The sequence below is a fragment of the Syzygium oleosum genome, unplaced genomic scaffold (assembly GCF_021117445.2).
Source record: "Syzygium oleosum isolate NSW1041296 unplaced genomic scaffold, Sole_v2.1 Sole_v2.14, whole genome shotgun sequence".
In the NCBI taxonomy this organism is placed as follows: domain Eukaryota; kingdom Viridiplantae; phylum Streptophyta; class Magnoliopsida; order Myrtales; family Myrtaceae; genus Syzygium; species Syzygium oleosum.
Window position 1 is genome coordinate 1,533,349 of NW_026607498.1, and position 22,708 is coordinate 1,556,056.

Here is a 22,708-nt window from a genome sequence, read left to right on the forward strand (position 1 = left end):
TTTCTAAATAGTGTATATCTATTTAGGAAAATCAAATCAAATTTTCCTTTCCAAATGACAGAAAATATTTTCTGGTTATTTTCATATTTTGGCCAAACACGGGAAAATATTACCAATTTTCTGGAAAATGACTTTCTATAACACATTTTCCGCAAAACAAACAGAGCCTTAAAATAAAGAAACTTTTGATTCACCATTTATATGAACTCAAAGAATTAAAATTTGTCAGTTATAATTACTAGAAAGTATACCCAAAACGATGTATTCCATGAAATCATTATCAAATTTTCAATAATTTTAACATACTCTACAAATCTCAATCAATTCTAATCTAACACTCTCGTTTGGATTTTATATTGCACAAGATAATGATTCAAAGTTAGACTCATTATTTGTAATAGGGCGCTTGGCGATGAGAGAAAAATTATCCAATTAGTCCTAAACCTAATGTCTGGATGTCAATTTAGTTTTGAACTTTTCAATTTTGTTAATTTAGTTATAAGTCTTTGCGCGAAGTTCCAATGCAATCCTTCCAGCCGAGTTTTTGCCAGAAATCATTGACGTGGCGGTGTGGCATGTAAGACAGTCGGTGATGACTAGACCACCACGTGAAAGATTTCCGGCAAAATATAGCCAGAAGGATACATTGTAATTTCACGCAACGGTCTATGATTAAATTGACATCCGTATAAGATGTTTGAACTGATTGCATAATTTTCTCTTGTTTAGATAGATTTTTAAAATTTTATCTCGTGATTTTTTTATTTACTAATCCTCGGAAATGTCAAAATCCATGTCTCAGAAATGGCTTAGGTAAGGGTGGAAAACAACATATTGGTCATGTGGCTGTCTATATGTGTGTGTCTGTCAAAGACAAGTTGGACTCCCACGTTGGGCCAAATTAATTGGTAATCATGTGAAGGGACCAATACAAAGGTTGTAAAATCACCATCCACCGTCAAATCTCTGCGTAGCATTTCATTCTTAATGCGCAAGCAGCATCATCAATCGCCTTCTTGAATCGAACTTTCACTCATGCCCACAAGGAAAAAGAAAGACGCAACTGAAATCGTGCTGTCACTGAGAAAACATTAATAACGAACCAAAGGTGACGATGCAGAAAGAGACCTCAGGGATACTGCAGAAGAAGTGCTGCGTCTTGGAGATGGGATGAAAGAAAATGAAATGCAGTGAATAAACAAAAAATGCTCGCATCAATCTGAAGACGATTTTACTATTCCGTTTTTGAAAAGACGATTTTCTTTTCCACTCGCGGTGGTAAATTTATGGAGGAGCTAGTAAGTGTCGAAAAAGTACTTGTAAAAACAAAAGTTAGCGGTCACCTGATTTCCCTCGTAACTTATTGGAACTTGCAGATACCTTTATGACACTACCAACTCTTTGTCTTTCTTATCTCTTACCATTTTTCAGTTGTATTTCTTATCAACATCTTAAATTTACTAACTCTTATATGAATTTATCAAATATTCTTCAAGTGATTTACCCACTTTTTTCAATTAAATTACCAAATTGAATAAAATTAAACAAATTAAAAGTATTATTGTATTCTAATTTGAGTTGAATTATATTATACATGGAAAATACACGTGAAACATCTTTTTTTGTCCATCGTTCAAACTTACCGAATTGGAAGTTAAATCAATAAATTCCATTAACTTGAATTAATGGAAGGTTAATATTGGATATTTTCATATAGTTGATGGACTAGATTGAACATTAAAAAAATTCAGAGTCTATATTGAACAAATTAAAAGTTATAGGATAACACATCACATAAGGCCAAAGTTCATGAACCATTTGTGTAATTATCCCTTTTATTTAAATTACCAATTTCTCTTTTTTTCTGAATAAAAAAATATTTTTCTTATTGTCTACACATTTTTTTATTGTCTACACAATTTCTCTTTCTTACCAATGACTTAGATTTATCAACTATTATATGAAATTACTAATCTTTATTTGGTTGACTTATTAACTTTTCTCCAATTGAGAAATCAAATAAATATGGATTACCAACACTCAATTTAGTGCTTATCTACATTTATTTGTTTTCCCCTAAACTGAAAAAATTATCTATTAAGTAACCACTTTTTTATTTGTTTTACTTGCCAACTTTCAAAATTTACCAACTCATTTTAGAAACTACAAGCCTCAATTAGAGTTATTGTCAACTTTTGTTTGATTAAGTTATCAACTTATTTTGCATTAGCAATTCTTATTCCAAGTTACTTACCAATGTTTATTAAAAAAAATTAAATTACCAACTTTTTTTATTTCAGACAAAAATACTTTTCTTATCATTTACCACCTTTTGTTTTACCACTCTTAACAACCACTTACATTTATCAACTATTATATGAAATTACTAATCTCTATTTGTGTTACTTGCCAACTTTTTAGCAGATACAAATTAGATTTTGGTTACAACCTCTTACCAACATATAATTATTTATTTTTTACAAAATACCATAGGTTCTATTTGGTTGCCATTTATATTTACCTTATTTACCAACTTTTGAACTTTACCAGCTGTTTTTAGAAATTATCTACCTCAATTAGAGTCATTATTAACTATTGTCTGATTCGGTTACTAATTAGGCAAGCGTCACAAACTGCTATTTGAATAAGTTATCAACTTCTGTTTGATTTTGTTTAAATTACTAACTTCTTGTATCTCTAACAAACAATTTCTCTTATCTTTTATCAACTTTTAATTATCCTTTTTATCAATGTAATAAATTTAGGAACTATTTATGAAGGTAACATCATTTTTTTATGTAACTTACTAATTTTTCTCCGATTAAGTTACCGAGTAATTTTGTGACACCGGCTCTTATTTGAGTTGTGTCCTAACTATTTCATTAAGTATCCATTTTTATTTGACTTACGTACCAACTTCTTTTGAGGATTAGTTATCAACTAGTTTTGCATTACTACTCTTATTTGAGTTAGTTACCGATGCACATTTATTTTTATTTTTTTTCAAATTCCTATTATCTCTGATAGAAATAATTTCTCTTGATTTTAACCAACTTTTGTTTTCCTTTTATATTAAGGCCTTATTTTTACCAACTAGTATATGAAAGTACTAATCTTCGATTGAATGTCTTACCAACTTTTTTGCCAATTAAGAAACTGGGTATAAAAGTTGGTAAGATAAAAAAAAAACTAAAGGAAAGTCGGTAAATAATTGATAACTCATTATTAGTTGATAATAGGAGAAAGTTGACATATGACTTAAATTTAGGAATTTCACATAAACATTGTTAAATTTAAGACATAGCTAACAAACGTAAACAAAAGTTGGTAAAAATAAGAAAAGTTGGTAATCAATAAACTTGTTAAGTAGCTCAAATGAGAGTTGGTAACAAAAGTTAGTTGGTAAGTTAATCGGATAAAAGTTAGTAAGTCAATCTAATAAAGACCAATAATTTCTCAAAATAAAAATGGGAAATTATAAGTGTTGAGAAAAAGAGAAATTTTTTTTTTGTAGAAGACAAGAAAATTTTGACGAATAAGAAAAATCAAATAAATGCCGATAAGTAACTCCCATGAGAGTTGATAACCTATGTGGAAATTAATGGGAGAAAAGTTGGTGAATCACGCTAATTTATGTTGGTCTAAAAAGAGTTAATAAATATAAGGGATTGCTAACCAAGACAAATAAAAGTTGGTAACTCAATAGAAAGGTTGCTAAAATAAAAAAAAATTAAACTAAAAAAATCAAATGAGAGTTGGTAACCGAAAAAATAATTGGTAATTTAGTCTGACAAAAGTTGGTAAGTCATTCTAATCTAGGTTAATAATATCATATTAGCATTAAAAAAATTTAGAACGTTAGTAAGTTATGTAAATGAAAGTCTATAACTTAGCACAAAATTTTTGCTAATTTGCAAACTATCAAAAAAGTTGGTAATTACGTAAAAGCGTTAGTAAGTTACCAATAAGTTAGTTTAAAAAAAAAGTCAGATGTCATAGTTTTTACCAATAACTTTTTACACTTACCGACACTAATTGAAATTTACCGAAACAAAAAAAAAGAATTTGTAATTTTTGGCATAAAACAATAGGATTTTGCGATTTTAATCTACCCACCATTCGTTTTAAAGCATTAAATTGTATCACAAACTGGTGTTTAACCGTTTATGTTTTTCCTTATGAATTATCTTAGAGAAAACAAACCAAATTTGGGAATCAGGCAATCTGATTATTTTGGTGTGGGTAGACTTGGATTGACAGGTAATTTAGTTGAATTCAGGGGTGGCAAATGAAGTGGTGTCATTGTGTCTGTACCGGTTATTCATGTTATCAATAATAAACTTTAACGTGGTCGATAATTTTTTTTTATTTATTGAAAATGGTGAAAACACATAATTTTGTGTCAGTTTCGAGTTAAACATGTCATATTGTGTTGGATTCGAGTTTTTTTCAATAAATTATGTTTGTGTATAAGTCATGTTTTCTTATCATGTAAAGAATTAAGGGATAATGACACAAATAGTCCATAAACTTTGACTTAATGTGCAATTTGGTCCCTAAACTTTTAATTTGTTCAATGTAGTCCCTAACAGTTAACATAATGTTCAATTTGGTCCCTGAACTTTTAATTTGTTCAATGTGGTCCTTGAACTTTTAATATGTGTTCAAATTTTTTTTTTTTTGGTAAAGAAATATGTGTTCAATTTAGTCACACGAACTATATGAAAATGTTCAATATAGTCCTGCACTTGAATCAACACAAGGACTATATTGAACATTTTCAAATAGTTCAAGGACTAAATTGAAACATATTAAAAGTTCGGGGACCACATTGAACAAATCAAAAGTTCGAGGACCAAATTGAACATTATGTTAAAGTTCGGGGACTACATTGAACAAATTAAAAGTTCGGGATCAAATTACACATTAGGTCAAAGTTTAGGACTATTTGTGTCATTTTCCCAAGAATTAACACCCATGTGAGAGGGCTATATTCTCCATGGATTCTGTTATTTTGGTTTTTGAAAAAAAACGTGTGTTAAATCATTAATATCGCTTGTTCATAAGGTTTCAATGGTTTTATATTCATCTAGGCTCCCTCCATCTAGTCGTTAGCTTAAATTTTTGGATTTAACTTTCTAAAATTGCGTAATTTGATAGAGGTAACTTAGTGAGTGACAAGTGAAATGCACCGAGCATATTACAAAACACCTGTGACAAATTTATAGGCAATGAATGTACTGAGGTTGACAAGCATACAGTAAGTAGTGAATTATATGAGATTGGATATCCTTCATGATCGGCTTGGCTGTTGAAAATTTAGACGTTGGAGTAGAAACCGTTTTGTGAGATAAAAAGGGTCAACTAGCAGCAAGATACTTGAGCTAATCATAGGCCATTGCCAAGAAAGGCAAATTAATGTGCTTTCCTCAACTCAGGAGAAAACAATGCATTATTGCATACACTGTGACCACTGACCATGTAATCTTCTTCATGAGTAGATACATGTTGGTCAAAGCTTCATCTCAAGGAAAGTTCATAATTTAGTCTGGACAAATCAATGATTTTAAAATGCTACTTTTTTTTCTCCTCTTTTTGCTTCTAAGACATGCTAATGTGGTTGTACATTTGATCTCTCGCCCATCTTGTGATGGCTGGCGACACAGGTACAGAGACGAAGAGGATCTACTGAGGTTCCCGAAGAGAGAGGAAGTGCACACCATATTTCCGCTCTTCGTTGGCGCCATGGAGACTGGAAGAATCACGAAGTCTTCCTTCAGAAATTGGATGGTAATAATTTTGATCCAACTATGCCTCGGCAATTTATTGAGGTAAAAGGTTGATTGAAGCATCATTTTGGCAATCCGCAATGTTTTCATTTGCATTTGGTAGGTGCATGCCTATTTCGAGCGCAGGGCACTTGCGCATTCCCTTAACGACACCAAGACCGCCATGCAACAGCTGCACAAGTTGGCCAGCGCAATTGTCCTTGTGATCATAATCATCGTCTCGCTCCTGGTCACGGGGCTGGCCACTACCAAGGTGATCTTTGTGGTCACGTCACAGCTGCTGCTCGTGGGGTTTATGTTCCAAAACACCTGCAAGACCGTGTTCGAGTCCATCATCTTCGTCCTCGTGATGCACCCTTTTGACGTCGGTGACCGCTGCGTCATCGATGGCATTCAAGTGGCACTTTGCTCAAAGTAATTAAGGATATATAATACCAATCATGAAACTGCTACAAAGAGCTGATAGATTATCTTTCCCTTTCTCAGATGCTTGTAGAGGAAATGAGCATCCTGACGACGGTGTTCCTGCGCTACGACATGGAGAAAATTTATTACCCAAACTCAGTCCTCACAAAGCCGATTAGCAATTTCAGGAGAAGCCTAGACATGGCCGATTCTATTGATTTCGTCATTGATGTTTCCACTTCGATCGACACCATCAATGCTCTCAAGAAGGCCATACAATTGTAATTATAACCGATGCCAACAATCTGCCTATGTGACTACAGAGTTACTTAGGTTAAAAACTTCGCAAAACAAGGTGAAAAGCATGCCATGCTAATTCGGAAAAAGTGTTGAATGTAGGTACTTAGAGAGCAAGCCGAAGCATTGGAGCCCGAAGCACTCGGTGAGAGTGAAGGAGATCAAGAACGTGAACAAGATGAAGATGTGCCTATACGTCCAGCACACAATGAATCACCAGAACTACGGCGAAAGGAACAGCCGGAAGTCGGAGCTCATCCTGGAATTAAAGAAGATGTTCGAAAACTTGGAGATCAAGTATCATCTCCTGCCTCAGGAGATCCATCTCTCCCAGGTCAACCTGCTCACTGGCACTGCAAGATTTGCCAGTTTCATGTGATTTTGATTTTAATGCAATCTAGTGACTGTCTCTCTCTCTCTCTCTCATCTTGAGGTGTGCGAATGTTAATAGCAAAATGTCAGGGACAAAGTGTTGATCCATTTTGCACAATGGAACTGATAAAGATCTCCTGTATTTGCATTTTCTGGCGTTACCAAGTCTTTGCTTATTGTGACACTACTGCAATCTGCATCAGAATCAACAACATTGACTGATTTCTCCAGGAAAAAGAAAAGGGAAAAGTTCCCATGTGCTGTAAAGTTCTTCCTCGTGCAAACTCAGAAGGTCTTCATTGTTCATTGATAGCTTTCAGATGAGAACAAGACTCATCCGATATTGCAATTTGTGCTGCTGTGAATAAACATAAACATCAAAATCAAAGTACTAAAATCCATAAGCTACTACAACGATGGTCTTGCTTTTAACATATGAAAAAGTAGGGGGATAGTTTACCTCTTACAATTGATCCACGACGCGATTTCATCTTTAGCATGCGTTTCGATATCGTTTCGACATCTTGATAGTTAGGTATGTACTTATCAATGAAGGGGTTCGAGTGATTATATGTTTACCAATTGATTTCCCATATGTGAAGGCAAAATATGACCACAAGCAAAGTTTGCTTCTTTTACAAGCATATGAACAAGTCCAAAAGACAGGACAAGACCGTAACTACTGATAAATACAGTCGACACCCTTCATGAGCCCGGTTCCATTGGTGTAGTGCAAATCCACATTGGTTCCGTATGATTTAGCGGACGATGTGTTGGGATTATATGTTCGGGTCGCAGTTGATAATTTTCCCAAATTCGTAGTTCTGAAATAATTTTGGACAGTTTCATTAGCCAAAAATAAAAGGGAAAATGACACAAAGGGCACTTGAATTTTGACTCAATATTCAATGTGGTCCATGAAATTTTAATTTATTCAATATGATCCATGAACTTTAGTCCAATGCGCGCTATCGTCCCTAAAATTTTAATTGTTAAATATGGTCCATACACTTTTGATCAATTCAATCCATTGACTATATAGAAATATTCAACGTTGTCATTTTATTAATTTAAGTTCACGAACAACAACTAAATTGAAATTTAAAAGTTGAGAGACGACATTGCACGTTAGGCTAAAATTCAAATATCGCATTGGTCAAAGTAAAACTCGATAGACCATTCGTGTAATTATCCCAGAATAAAAAGGGAAACGAAAGAAGTAAGATCGATAAAAAACCCCTCCAAAACCCGCGCCAGAGGGAAAGGCTCGGACCGGACCGAGCCGGACCGGTTCGATCGGGCTGCTGGAGTTAGAGAGTTGCCTCTTCCCTCCCCCCCCTTCCTCCGCCACTCTCCATGCCCAGAGCTGGACGAAGAAGAAGAAGAAGCAGCAGCAGCAAAAACCCTTTTTCCATGGCGCACCCCAAATTCTAACTGATCGATTCATCTTCCGTCCTCCCGGCAAAACCCTAACACGCACGCCCTCTCCCTCCCTCTCTCCGAGCCGCGAAAATGTCGGCGCCCATGCTGGAAATCGAAGCCCGCGAGTATGTCCTCTTCTCCTTCTTACCTCCTCGTATCTCCCTCTGTTTCGGCTGTGTTTTTCTTGTCGTTTTGGGTGGTTGGATGTGGGCAGAGCAGATTGCCTGTAGCTTTGGTTGTTTTGATCTCAAAGTTTTTGTCTTTTGGTGGAGAACTTGTGTCTGTCCTCTCGGTGCTCTCTGTTTCCGCATGCTTGAGTCTCCTACCATGCGGTGAACTGATCACTTCTAGTGAATGTGACGACCCTTTTTCCCAATTCCCAGCGTGGTGAAGATCGTGCTCCAGTTCTGCAAGGAGAACTCGCTGCACCAGACGTTCCAGACCTTGCAGAGCGAGTGCCAGGTCTCCCTCAACACGGTCGACAGCATCGAGACGTTCGTCGCCGATATCAACAGCGGCAGGTGGGACGCCATATTGCCTCAGGTCGCCCAGCTTAAGCTTCCCAGGAATAAATTGGAGGATTTGTATGAGCAGGTAAGGGTGCTACTTATGTTCTTTTGACGTCGCGCGTCGATGTTTTCTGTCGACATGCTTGTTGGGCCTTGATGACTATTGCCGACATAGACTGAGAGGGGCTAATTGGTGCCGACATATGATCGAAGGGTGAGGAGGCACTAGGGAGTGCTTTCTTTGGTCCTCTGTTGGTTATGTTAGAATAGTGATCAAGGAAGACCAAAGTGCCTGGCTTGGCTGTTGAAACCTGCCTTGCTTGAGGTCGAACTTCTGGTATTTATATACTGTGAGAAAATTAAAATAGTGCTATATTCGCGGTTATACAATGGTGGTGGAGATTTGGTGAGGATATCACGCTGGCCCGTACTTGTTGGAGCGACAATTGGCATAGTTGTAGGAGCAAATGGTTTCCAAAGATTTGGAATTATGTAAAAAGAGGAGGAAAATAGTAACTGTGATTGAGGTGAGTACATCTTTTTTTTTGGGTTAGTTTGATGGGACAAACTGGAACCTTGGCGATGATGAGTGATTCTTGGGCATATGATTCTTTAATTTGCGCTTTTTCAGTTGTTCTTCTTCTAATTTAGTAAGAAGATTTCTCTCTTTAGTGGGGTACCAAAGGTATGCTGGCTCCTACACAAAATATATGCGACGCAAATTATCCTTCATCAGTGTTGTGATTAGCATTGACTCTGTATGGCAATTATACCAACTTGAAGTGATGAACCAAGATTCCTTCCGATGGCCCAGGAGCAGTCTTTGTTCCGTTGAACACTCTTCTAAGTCTCTCTCTGCAAATCAGCTACTAAGTTGTTTAAGGAATATAGTGGAGAGGCTTCTTCCCTTCCTTTTGTACATAGATGCCTTCTCACAGCCTTAATTTCTTCTCCATCGTCATCATAATTGCCCAGTTTAAACCAACTACAGAAAATGTCATGCTTCATAATTTCATTTTCATGGAACAATGGAGTTGCAGATGCTTCATTGTTTCAGCTGAATTCTCTCAAATGCTGCATATATTCACCAAAACTTCTCCTTTTTTTTTTTACTCAACCAGAAAGTTTCCCACTTACAGTCGGTTGGATAACTAAAGAGTCACTTAGGCTTCTTTTCTTTTTGGCATGTCCCTTACTTGAGTTTATTTAGGATAACAATACACTACAATATATTTCTTTTTTTTCCTTTTTCCAGATTGTATTGGAAATGATTGAACTTCGTGAGTTGGATACTGCTCGTGCAATTTTAAGGCAAACTCAGGCAATGGGTGTCATGAAGCAGGAGCAACCTGAAAGATACTTGCGACTCGAGCATCTGCTTGTTAGAACATATTTTGATCCCAATGAGGTTAGGTTTCCTGTTTATGTAACATGACCATTGATTAGTGCAGGGTTTTGTCAAATTTGGTTTTTAGCTCTTTTGTTGCTTTTCTTATGTTAAGGTTAGGTCCTGCTGCTTTTTTGTCAGAGTTACATTCCCTTTTCAAATAGATGTTTTGGGACTAATTTATATGACGTGATCTTATTTCTTGATGACGTCAAAGAATGAATCTTGTAAAATTGCCGAAAATATGTTGACATTCTCGAGTTGGTTTTTCATTTGAGGCATAAAGAAATTTAGGGACTCTTTTCCGCCTTCAAATGTACGTGAGTGTTTCTTCCCACTCCGAAGTACAAATTAAAGTAGCAAGTTTAAAAATTTAGCTAATGTACACAAGGAAGAAGCTGATTCTGGAAAATTGCTTAGATTTTGACAGATTAATTTCATCATGGTCGGAGATTTGCTGGCTTGGATTTAGCACTCTTTTTTGGCCAATGGTTGTAGTCTGGTGACTGCAACTCATCAGATGCGCAGACTTTAGAGAGTTCTTGAAAATGCTAGGTGAATTAATAGGATCTTAGTTCCTATCACAATGGACATTACATGAACAAATGAAAGAAAATGCCATGCCATTGCCAGTCTTGATCTCCATCTTTAATTGATAAGATGCGCAGACTTTAGAGAGTTCTTGAAAATGCTAGGTGAATTAATAGGATCTTAGTTCCTATCACAATGGACATTACATGAACAAATGAAAGAAAATGCCATGCCATTGCCAGTCTTGATCTCCATCTTTAATTGATAAGCCTCTGAATCATCAGTCTGTGCTGAATCTAAATAAGGATCAATTTCATGATCATTGTCATCTTGATCTTATTTATGTGCAAAAAGCTATATGTTTTGACTGGAAAATTAATAGCAACAATGTGGCGAGAGGTTGTTTTGCAGCCAGGCATCCTTGCATGTGTATGTGAGTGCCTATGGGGCTACTTTTTCGGGTGCACATGTACACATGCTATGTGTCAGCGTGCTTGCATGCTTGTTTAAATGCTTTCCATGCTTGTTTTAGTTTAGATATTCCATTTGCAAGCTCGATTTGGATATATGTTTAACATAAAGAAATTGTTAATTGGTACATGCTGATTTGGATGCATGTGAATATTGTTTAAATTATTATTATTACTTTTGGTACATTTTCTCCTATTATCTTCTTTTTCATAGATGCTTACATGTTTTGTAGCATATCTGAAGGTTGCATATTTTTTGCCAGGCTTATCAAGATTCAACAAAAGAGAAACGGCGTGCACAAATTGCCCAAGGTGTAATCCTTCTCCATTTTTCTTTCTCACTAAAATTATTTTGGGGTTTCTCAATGTAATCTAATGTCCGACTGTGTTGCTTTGACGAGTATAATAATGCTAAATGTATGGTTTTGCCTGCTGTCTTCTTTAAAATAAAAGAAAGGATTTCTTCCTGTCCCATTTACATGGTACAGCAGAATGCTGTGTATTTTAGACAGTGTGATGAAACTAAACTCACTTCGACATTGGACTGGGTAGAACTGGCATTGGTGTTAATTAAAAGTGAAGGCTTGTGGTACCAAGGATGTAGTTTCCAGCATGGAATTGTAACTGTTACTTTATAGAAATGCTGCTTTCTTTTTTTCTTTGGTGTGGTAAAAGATGAGCAACTGCTTGTTATGCCTGCCCCGCATTTGGTCTCTTATGGTTTCTGGCTTCAATGATAGTCCTTATTCTGGTTCATGACTTGAAATTTCTACTCACAATGCCTATTTGGTTTTCCTTCCTTCTGCTCTTTGGCATTTCTAAGCTATTGCAGCAGAAGTTACTGTAGTGCCGCCTTCACGATTGATGGCCCTAGTGGGGCAAGCGCTCAAGTGGCAGCAGCACCAAGGTGTGGATACAGATGCTTTCTCTTTCAACATTTATCAAGTTTTTATCTAGATTATCATAATTTATTTTGCTACGTTACTTGGCAGTAGCTTTACTGTTTTTATAGATTCCTTTTATCCTCTTCCCCCACTTTTGGTACTTCTCCCTCCAAATAATCCCACAGCCGTATTTTTGAAGCAAACCTGTTTGGGTTGCCTTCATATACCTTTCCGATTAAAATAGAACTTAGCTAATGTTTGAGTGAATCATATTAGACGGCATCCTTGGCTTTCCATGGCATGCATGATTTGGATGAAGTGCTGGCTATAACTGTAAATGAATGAGGAAAGTGGCGTTATCTGGTCATGTTTAAGGTTTATACTTCATTTCCTTGCTTTAGATTAAAGTTTACTGATATTGTTTTGGAAATGTTCTGCCATTCCTTTAGGGTTACTACCTCCAGGAACCCAATTTGATCTATTTCGAGGAACTGCTGCTATGAAGCAAGATGTGGATGATATGTACCCCACAACTCTTTCACACACCATAAAGGTAGGCTCTGATGTTGTCTCCCTCATTTCTTTCACATATGTTCTATTTTCACCCATCAAAACTTTCTAGACTAAAATTAACTTTCTTGTGCTCAAAGCTGGTCTGCTTCATTTGATATGATGGAGACTGGACTGATACAACAATAACAACCACCAAGTGGGGTTGGCTATGTGGATTGTTTTAGGGAATTGCCTTATGTAATATAGCATATACTTCCTCAAAATAAGAAAGGACCGAAAATCTCTCTTTAAAGTATCCACCTGTCTTTTTTGTTATTCTTTGGTCCCTCTTACCCTGTATGTTGCCCATAATGTCACATATTCTCTTTATAGATATCAAAGTCTATCTTCACCTGTCCAAATCATCATAAACAAATTCTCTAATCATATCCTCAAGTAGAACCATGCCAACCTTTCCTCCTGTTCACCGCATCCACCATCATGTGATTCCTGTCAAAAGAGATAGCTGTATTGTACCTGGCTTCCAATGCATTTATTCTGATTCTACCTTTTTTGTGTATCCACACATGCTTGGAAGCATTCTCATTTCAGCTATACTTATATTATGTGCATTTGATTTTTGGGCAGCATCATTCTGCTGGATCTAGTATTGCTGTTGTTAATGTTGTCCAATAGAATTTTCCCCTAAGTTTAGGTGGTATTTTGTGGTCATCAAGATACCAAATGCACTTTATTCGATTCATCTGTTTGTATGTAGTGGATCGGATCCATTACAAGTTCTCCATTCCTTCGTAAAGTGGATCCAAGTTACTGAAATCGCTTGCTTTGGTATCTCCAAGTGTCAATTTCTGCTAATACTTCGTTTAAGTCGCTTAGTTGAGTAGACATCATCTCCATGTACTCGCTTTTTGATGACTCAAATAGAAGCCCTTGGATTCCAAAGTTTTTCTGCATGGTTCTAGCTTCACATTAATTGTAATCCACCAGTGTGATATCGTCGGCAAAGAGTATACATCAGAGAATATTCCTGTTATTGGGACATCCTTTGTTCTCCCTCCAACAGAAGTCACAACTTAATTATGAATGTCTCTCATTGTTTCTACATAAGTAATGTGAGCCCTTTATTCTCTAAAGGGATAATGACACAAACAATCCCTGAATTTTGGCCCAATGTGCAATCTAGTTCCTGAACTTTTAATTTGTTCATTGTAGTCCCTGAACTTTAGCCTAATGTTTAATGTGGTCCATGAACTTTTAATTTGTTCAATGTGGTCCCTGGACTTTTGGTACATGTTCAATTTAGTCCCTGAACTATATGAAACTATTCAATGTAGTCCTTTCATTAATTCAAGTTCAGGGACTACATTGAACATTTTCATATATTTCAGGGACTAAATTGAATATGTACAAAAAGTATAGGGATCATATTGAACAAATAAAAGTTCAGGGACCACATTGAACATTAGACTAAAAGTTCAGGGGTCAGATTGCACATTTGGTCAAAGTTTAGGGATTGTTTGTGTCATTTCCCCTTCTCTAAAAACCCTCCAAAGAACTTCTATTATATACTTTTTCCAGATCTATGAAATGATGTGAAATTAGTGACCCAGGTTCGTATTTTCCAGATCTCTGTAATGTCTTCATTTCATTCGATCAACAACTTTTATCTTGATGTTATGCTTATATGATAATTGACAATTATGGTAATATCCTATTTACAATTTATATGCTGTTCAAGTTGATTATATTATTAGACTCGTATGTATCTTGTAATGATTCTTGTATAGGGTCAGCACCCATTTGGTGCCACTTCAACCAATTTTTTTATTTGCCAATGATAATAAAAATGATTTCACTCATCATAAACATGATAGGAGCACAAAGTTAGGTTGATTGGAACCTGATGAACTTAAATTGGTTCCCTTTTTTACAATTCAATTGAGACAAAATAGTTGTCATCAAATTGCTCAAATGATTTCCAAGAAACAATGTGAAACAGGAACCAGATACAACAACCACCCTGACTAGAATACGATGGGCGTACTCTTTTTCCTTGATGCCCATTTTGTGAATGAATTGGTATAGTTAAGTCAAGTTATATCTTAAGACAAATTTAGATGAACGGCTTCAAATAGTGGAAAACAACAGAGTCATTACAATGTTGATGAAATGCTGAAGAATGGTGAAGAAGATTTCTTGAATGAAACTTGCATTTTTTTGTGATCAGATGCCAGACTCTAAAGATAATGTCAACATTAATTTTTCGGCAAATATGTTGATAATTTGGTAGTAGTCATGAAACTTTGTACATAGTGGAAAACAACAGTCGTTACAATGTTGATGAAATGAAGAAGAATGGTGAAGAAGATTTCTTGAATGGAACTTGCACTTTTTTGTGATCAGATGCCATACTCTACCAATACTGTCAACATTAATTTTTCAGCAAATCTGTTGATAATTTTGTAGTAGTCATGAAACTTTGTACATAAGCTTCTGATGTCATATACTTCATGCTGCCATACTGCAGTTTGGAACCAAAAGTCATGCAGAGTGCGCTAGGTTCTCTCCAGATGGACAGTTTCTTGTTTCTTGCTCTGTTGATGGATTCATCGAGGTAAGTGAGTTCAGAAAATCTAGTTACATATGTCGTTAACAAAAAAAAGATATATGATTTCATTTGTTGTTGCGGCTAGGTCTGGGATTACATGAGTGGGAAGCTCAAAAAGGATCTTCAGTATCAGGCTGATGTAAGTGCTTACTTTCTGTAACTTTTGTTGGAGATTGATGCTTTTGTTGTCCTTACGGTAGAAACAGAATTGGGAATGGTTTTACTTCCCTTCGGAAAGGCATCGTGTGATTAGGCTTGACAATGCTTTCTTCTATCTTATTTATACGCCAGGCTAAATTATTTTTTGATGCCGATGATATCTGGCTTCTATGTACAAAATACTCTGGTTTAAGTCCTTTTCCTTTTGTAAGGGCGATGCTAGTTTAGTACTGGTTATGTCTGAATGACAACAGACCACTTTACAAACTATGGTCAGTTAAACAATAGACTTTTTGCTAAGGTGGTAGGTCAACACTATTAACTTCAATGCAGTGGTGCAATAAGGATATTTAGGAAAATTTTCTTGTATTGTAAAAAATGGTCTTTTTTAATAATCTTAACATGTAGTTCATAGGAGGCCGAAGAACAATTGGTCATGCCATCTGACTATGAAAGAGTCTTAGATTTGCCAGGGGTAATTTCTTCTTATGCATTGGCAATATGTGGCTTAACATTGTTGTGACTTTTCTTATGGCCTCTATTCAAGCAAGAGCCATAGTTCTTAAATTCATGCCAACAATGCGCCAAAAGATTACTCCTAAATTTATTTAGATAGAGTTTAAAAGTATCATTGTCTCTTGCATCAAGAAGCCACTCCTCCAAATATACTCTTGTATTGTTTTTTGTGCTTAATGTTCTTGTCCAATGCACTTTGAATGAGTGAAAGCAAAAGCCTTCGAAGGAGAAGGAATTAAAAGCTCCTCAAACTAGGTTCTAGCCTTTAGCCTTATGAAATAGGGTAACAACTTTTGGAAATGAAAACATCTTTTTGTTTTCTGCAGGAGACCTTTATGATGCATGATGATCCTGTCCTTTGTGTTGATTTTAGTAGAGACTCAGAGATGCTTGCTTCTGGGTCACAAGATGGCAAGATCAAAGTGAGTTAAATTTCAACTGCTTGTGAGAATATACTATTTTTTGTGATTATACTTATCATGCAATATTAAGAGGCGTTGTCTCTATAACTCATTCTAATGGGTATATCACCCTAGGGGCGATTCCAAACATAACACTACAATTTTGCATTTAACAAAAATAAGTCTCCCATTGGGACGATGGAGGGAGGTGAACTCAATATGAACTTTTTGTCCCTCTCCCCAGTCTTATGAAGTTCTCTGTAGTGATCGATTAGATGTGTGAAACGCTACTTTTTGCTCTTCAAGTGATGTTCAGATTTTACGACTTTTTAGTAGTTCCATGTGCATTTCTAGATGAATCTTCTGGGGAATGGTGACTATTTCAAAGAATGTGGTCATACACTCTTCGCTTTTGGTACAGTGGGAAGATAAATTTCATTGTTACAGCTCGTTGGAATCGATTGTAAGAGTCAATTTATTGTTTTTGTATTTGGGTGGCTTCCCCCCGTAAGTCATTTTGTGTAAGAGTGATAACCCCTTGGTACTTTTGCTATAGAAATTTTGTTTATACTTTAAAAGAAGCTTCAAACAGGGAAAGGAAAGAGTTACGTGTGATGAAGGGGTGAGAGTAGTTAGTAGAATAAAATTAAACAATTGAAATTATGGAAGTGGCATTACCTTTAAAGCATAGAACATCAAAGGCAGATGAATATTAAGGCGTATTGCCTCCAATACATAAACTTCAGATATCTTCTTCTCCTTTTGGCCTGTCAAGAAAAAGTATTAAACAGAAAGTTTCTTTTTCAAGAAAAGCAGATGTCTACCATTGAGGGTAATTAATATGCGGAAAATGACTTATATAAACGAAAAATCGAGGTTTTGTAAGTGCTGGGGGGAATACTGTCTAGTTTGTTTTTTTTTTTTGGTAAGGAAGTACTGTCTGGTTTGTTTGTCTTCAAAATGTCATAAAATACACGATTTCTGATATCTTGTCAAAAGTTATTTCCAAAAGCTTCATACCATAAGTTTGAAAGATCCAAATGCAGATGCATCTACTGTTTTTTCACTTCAAGTTGATAGAGACAGCAATAGATCTCGCATGGAAGATTTTGCCTGTTCCTCTAATTAAACTTTTGCATCTTATCATTTTACTGAATGTAATCTTAAAGAGAGGAGGCAGCAAGAAAAGTTACTGTCTTCGAATTCTGCATCTTTCTGTTTCGACTGATATAGAGACTGTATCAGATTTTGTGTGTAGGAATAGATCTGTTTTCCCATTCTCTTTTCTCATCGTATTACGTAACTGTATGTAATCTTAAAGGGAGGAGGCAACGTTAATTGGTACTTCTTGTAACATGAAGTTTTCTGTGTTGCCATGTTGCATAGGCAGGTAGTCATTGATTTTTCAAGCTTCTTGTTTACTAGTCGTTGGACACCACGTCTTAGATTTATATTGCTGATGAAAAAATCAGCAGTATTAAAATCGGCTCCATGAGTGGGCTGTGTCTGCATCTTCTAGCCCTTCAATAATGTCCATGATTACATCATTGTTTGTGATGCAATAAGATTAATACCTTCCTCTTTGGTATTGTGTTGGTTAATAGTTGCTGCTATTTCAGGTTTGGCGAATAAGAACAGGTCAATGCTTGCGTCGTCTTGAACGTGCACATTCTCAGGGCGTCACAAGTCTCCTCTTTTCCCGTGATGGCAGCCAGTTACTCAGTACCTCCTTTGATGGCACAGCCAGGTAGTCACTGATTTGTGGAGCTTCTTGTTTACAAGTTGTTCGAACATGAAACTTTGTACCTCATATTATCTGTTTGATATGCTTTTGTCATCTTATTTTGAGTACTTTATTCATTCTAGCCTATCATTGTGTTGAAGGCCTGGATTGGATGATTTTGCTTAGAATGTGGAACCACATAGAGCAAATTAATATAGAATTATTCATGCATACTTGTGTTAGGCCGTGGATTAAAGATGTTTGCTGACTTGCGAACATGCAACTTTTCATTCAACTGCCATAATTCTTTGAGAACTTGGATGTCTGTTGCTTTTGTCATATGATTACGAACTTCATACAAGTTCTGGTGATGCAGAATCCATGGCCTTAAATCTGGGAAACAGCTGAAAGAGTTTCGAGGCCACTCATCTTATGTCAATGATGCAATATTCAGCAATGATGGCAGTCGTGTTATTACTGCCTCGAGTGATTGTACTGTGAAGGTAGTACTCTCAAGATTTAATTTGGTTCCTTTCTTCTTAGTAAGCCGCTGATCCTATCTGAGCTTTATAGGTCTGGGATGTTAAGACTTCAGACTGTCTTCACACATTCAAGCCTCCGCCTCCATTGAGGGTAATCACTCCGGAAATGCGTATTTTTGTTTTCTTATGCAATGTCTATCTTTTACCTAATATTGGTTTGCTCCTGGCTGACTTTCAGGGAGGTGATGCTTCTGTTAACTCTGTTCATCTCTTCCCAAAGAATGTTGATCACATCGTTGTTTGCAATAAAACATCATCAATTTATATCATGACTCTTCAGGGACAGGTACTGGAATCGTATAAAGATCTTTTGACCGTTGCAATTATTTTGAAGTCCATATCAGTAGCCATTCACTCAGTTGCAAAACTACTATTGTTGCATGAGATTGCTCCATCATTTCATTATCATTACATCCTTTTTTCTTCTTCAGTTCCTTTTAATTTGATCTAACCTAGTTCTCGAGCATGCTAGCAAATGTAAACTACTTCAGAACAAAACTTTATGCACTTGATGAGTTGAAGACATGCATTCACTGAAATATACTTAATTTCTATTTCTAGGATAGTGTAACTTATAATGGTTAGAGATAGGACAATTAGTGTTAGGTTTTTCCAATAGTAAATAGTTAAGAATCACTCGAAGGGCTTTTACATGGTTGTCGTCACACATGCACTATTAGAGATGCTGTTGTAATTTAGGATATCTAGTTTTATTTAGGATATTAGAATTTGGTTATTACAAGGATGTGAAGCTCGGTGAGTTCTTCCATAGAAATATTAATGATCACCCTTCCTGCATAGATGGTAGTAATTGATCTTTATATGGTCAGATTATTTAAGCTTTTCACTGGTCTCTTTGATGATCGTCCTAGCATTAGATCTGCATTGTATGATGCTTGATATGATGTGATCTGAAGTTGACTTGATGCCTCATGTCAGCTGTGCCCCTGTATCCATGTTTTGCTTCTTGTTTTGCTGTTTACTTCTGTATTTGGAGTAAAATGAGATTGTACCATGGTATATCTTAAATTTGGCTCCCCACCTGCCGCACCTTAACAGGCTGAACCACCAGTTAAGCTAAAGGATATAGTAGATCTAGATGGAAGCATCAATGCTTATGGGTAGAGAAGAATTGCATCTTTTTTTGTTTGTTGTTTTTGTCTTTCCCTCACTATTTGTTCTGATATCACTTTCGGGTTTTGATATTGGCATGGTATTTCTTGTTTGCATTGTTCCTTTGCCCTTTTTTGCGAGATCTTTTAGTTGGTCATAAATGGGAAGGCACACAAGTTAGACTTTCAACCAAAAAAAATAAAAACAAGTTGGACAAAGTAATCTAGTCTTTTCTGTTTTTACATCAGCAGACAAAGTTATTCTTTTGGGACTACTCTACAGGTGGTGAAGAGTCTTTCGTCTGGTAAAAGAGAGGGTGGAGATTTTGTGGCAGCCTGCGTATCACCAAAAGGCGAATGGATTTACTGTGTCGGTGAAGACAGGTGGAGTCTTGATTGCTGCTTCCTTTTGATTTTTCTTTTCTGTATTCTGTGTTGGAACATCATAATAAGCAATCCAGTCAACTATTGTGCATTGTTTGGTGACTCGGGCAAGCACATAAGCGAACTTTTTCAATATTATTGAAATGAACATTAAGAGTCATTTTCACACTTAGTTATAGTTCTTTGCTTGTTTATCACCTAATTTGCTTTATTGATGACTGCTAGTCTAGCTTGTGAAGTCCTTCCTGATAGCTAAATACTGGTATCAGCTCTATTTTAAGGCAGAAGGGAAGGGCTACCCCATCCTGTACGCCAGCCACTAGAACAACTCAAAAAATGGAATAAGAAAACAAACATAAAAGAGAACACAAAATATGGAAACTACAGGATACAAGTGAGTGCCGAATTTTCTTTAGGAGTGTTGTTTCCCTTGGATTGCCGATACCAGACTTCTGCTTTGGAGCAGTTAAAAGTGTATATTATGAGATATTGATCTTAGATTTGCTACTGACAATTTGTAATTCTTTTGTAGTCTGGACCTGTGTAAGCTAATTAGAGTATAATGCTTGAAACTTGTGGGTTTCACATAGTGTCACTCTACTTGTGCCGACTAGTACAAATAGACCCATTCTATGAAACTATCACAGACATATTACCAGATACTCAGCAGGTTGTCTTCCAATAACATTGAGAGAGGGTGTTAAAGTATCCCTCCCTCTATCAACTTAAGCTTCTGGTTGGTGTTCTAACAGCGTGGATATTAATTTAGGGGTAAATAATAGTCAGTATCTCATATTTAAAGAGAATACTGTTGACTAGTGGCCGATCATAAGATGGTCCATTGACTAGCTTGAATTAAGAAATGTTCTCTTCATTAATTGATCATGGAAAGGGTGGAGCAGTTGTATCATTTAGTTATCATCAATAATGTGATTAGACTGACTGGATTCCAGGTCATTGTTATGGTTACTCATAGCAGGGCGGTCAATGAGTTTCATCCCTCAAACTTGTCATCGGTCATTTCTTTGTTCTTTTTCATCATTTATGAGTTTTTATGGAACTGCACTTATAGTGGACAATTTGCAGGAATTTGTACTGTTTCAGCCACCATTCTGGAAAATTAGAGCATCTTATGAAGGTAATATCATTGTTAGCTTGCCACAAGTCATCATGGAATTTTGGAATCACTCTTGAACTTTTAACTGCAAAGTTATGCATTGTGGTGCTTGCTTTATGTTACGAGTTGGAAACTGTGGCACTTGCCTCAGCTAGTCACAATTAGCATAATAGTTTCCTTCCCCAATGTGGCGCTTCGAACCTTATAAAATCTGATGCAATATTCAGACTGCATCTCTATCACAAATTCACGGTTTTTATTTGGAGTGGTACTATATTCTGTGATCCTTGGTACTGCCAAGACCGTTATGGCTATGAAGTAGTACATTATGCAATAGCTATCACATACCCATTAGAGCTGACATATGGCGGAGATTCCTTATATGCCCTTCTCTCTTTCCTCCTTTTTTAAATGGTGGTGGGATAATTTACTGTTACTTCGTCTAGGCTGTAGTTTGCTATAGGCTGGTAAATTTGAGTGATAATATTACTATTCGCTCTATAGATTCAAAGATGTGCACAGGGCACGATCAGAATTTGAAATTCTGGATGGACTGTTAATTTGTTTTCAAAATGTAGACTAATTGTTGTTGGATTGCAACTTCTCCATGGTGATTCACTTCCTACCAGAAAAAAAATAGCAGACATTGTGTGAGACTCATTTTCCTTGTTATTGGCAGGTTCATGAGAAGGATGTAATCGGGGTAACACACCATCCGCATCGTAATCTTGTTGCAACATACAGCGAGGACAGCACGATGAAGCTATGGAAGCCTTGACATATTATTTCTCATGTTGCGACTTCGCAATTGTAGACTGTTGTAGATGTAATTGTTATTTCATTTATTGACAGGTGAAAAGATTAGGAGTGTATTTAGTTAAAGAACAATTATAATCTCCTTACTGACCAACATTTTGTTGACATGCTTTTCAATAGAACCCCGAAATGCATTGGGTTAACTTTTTCCAAACCTGCTGTATAACGTGCATATATAGTTCAACTTCGATAGGAAAATGAAGCGAAGAAGTTGTTTTGCAGCAACAATTTGGTTCTACAATGACAGCATGATGTGCTAGCTCTGTGTTGCCAGGACTAATTTGAGAATCGAGCCATTGTTCGGGGGGTGCGAGATGGGTACCGAGACGGAGTCGACTAGAGTGAAATATTAAGATCATGGCATAGCACATTTTTAATTTGAGGTTGACATCTCGTGAGCGACCAATAGTATTAGATGATTCTTCAGAGGTATACTTCATCCAATAAAGTTGAATGCCCAGTTCTATGATAGCTTGTGTTTGGCTAGAACAGCAAACATGGTCAACAATGAGAAAAAAGGATAACCTGAAGAAGGACAAGCGACAAGCAACACAAACGATCACTTCGGCTCGAACCTACAGTTCACTTTAACGATGCTAACGGAGAAACAGAAGATGGATGTCGATCAAAGTTTCTGCTTGATCAGAATCGAAATCAAGGAAATGCATGAATTGGGGAAGCAAAAGGCGATACTTTTTTTATGGTCTTCGAAGCACGATATTGAAACAACATGTTAGCTGAAGGATGCTTT

The 22,708-nt window shown here is 36.3% G+C and overlaps 1 protein-coding gene and 1 pseudogene across 1 annotated transcript; both read left to right on the forward strand.

Moving 5' to 3' along the window:
• The window catches only part of LOC115664878 (mechanosensitive ion channel protein 10-like), a 32,510-nt pseudogene extending 25,640 nt beyond the window's left edge, over positions 1-6,870 (forward strand).
• A 1,385-nt stretch (positions 6,871-8,255) lies between these two features.
• On the forward strand, positions 8,256-22,111 carry LOC115688985 (suppressor of mec-8 and unc-52 protein homolog 1). Its single transcript, XM_030614952.2, has 16 exons — positions 8,256-8,410; positions 8,669-8,879; positions 10,050-10,202; positions 11,446-11,494; positions 12,006-12,089; positions 12,516-12,619; positions 15,107-15,193; positions 15,273-15,326; positions 16,189-16,284; positions 17,883-18,010; positions 18,363-18,489; positions 18,560-18,619; positions 18,707-18,814; positions 19,924-20,024; positions 21,111-21,162; positions 21,821-22,111. Exons 1-16 carry the CDS (start codon positions 8,376-8,378, stop codon positions 21,917-21,919), a joined length of 1,548 nt encoding a protein of 515 aa, XP_030470812.1. The 5' UTR covers positions 8,256-8,375; the 3' UTR covers positions 21,920-22,111.
• Positions 22,112-22,708: the final 597 nt, after the last annotated feature.

Excerpts from the sequence above, each read along its gene's own strand:
- LOC115688985 (XM_030614952.2), top strand. The coding sequence starts at position 8,376 with ATGTCGGCGCCCATGCTGGAAATCGAAGCCCGCGA. Across the intron at positions 15,327-16,188 it reads ATCTTCAGTATCAGGCTGAT|GAGACCTTTATGATGCATGA; the intron begins GTAAGTGCTTAC and ends TGTTTTCTGCAG. Across the intron at positions 18,620-18,706 it reads AGCCTCCGCCTCCATTGAGG|GGAGGTGATGCTTCTGTTAA; the intron begins GTAATCACTCCG and ends GCTGACTTTCAG.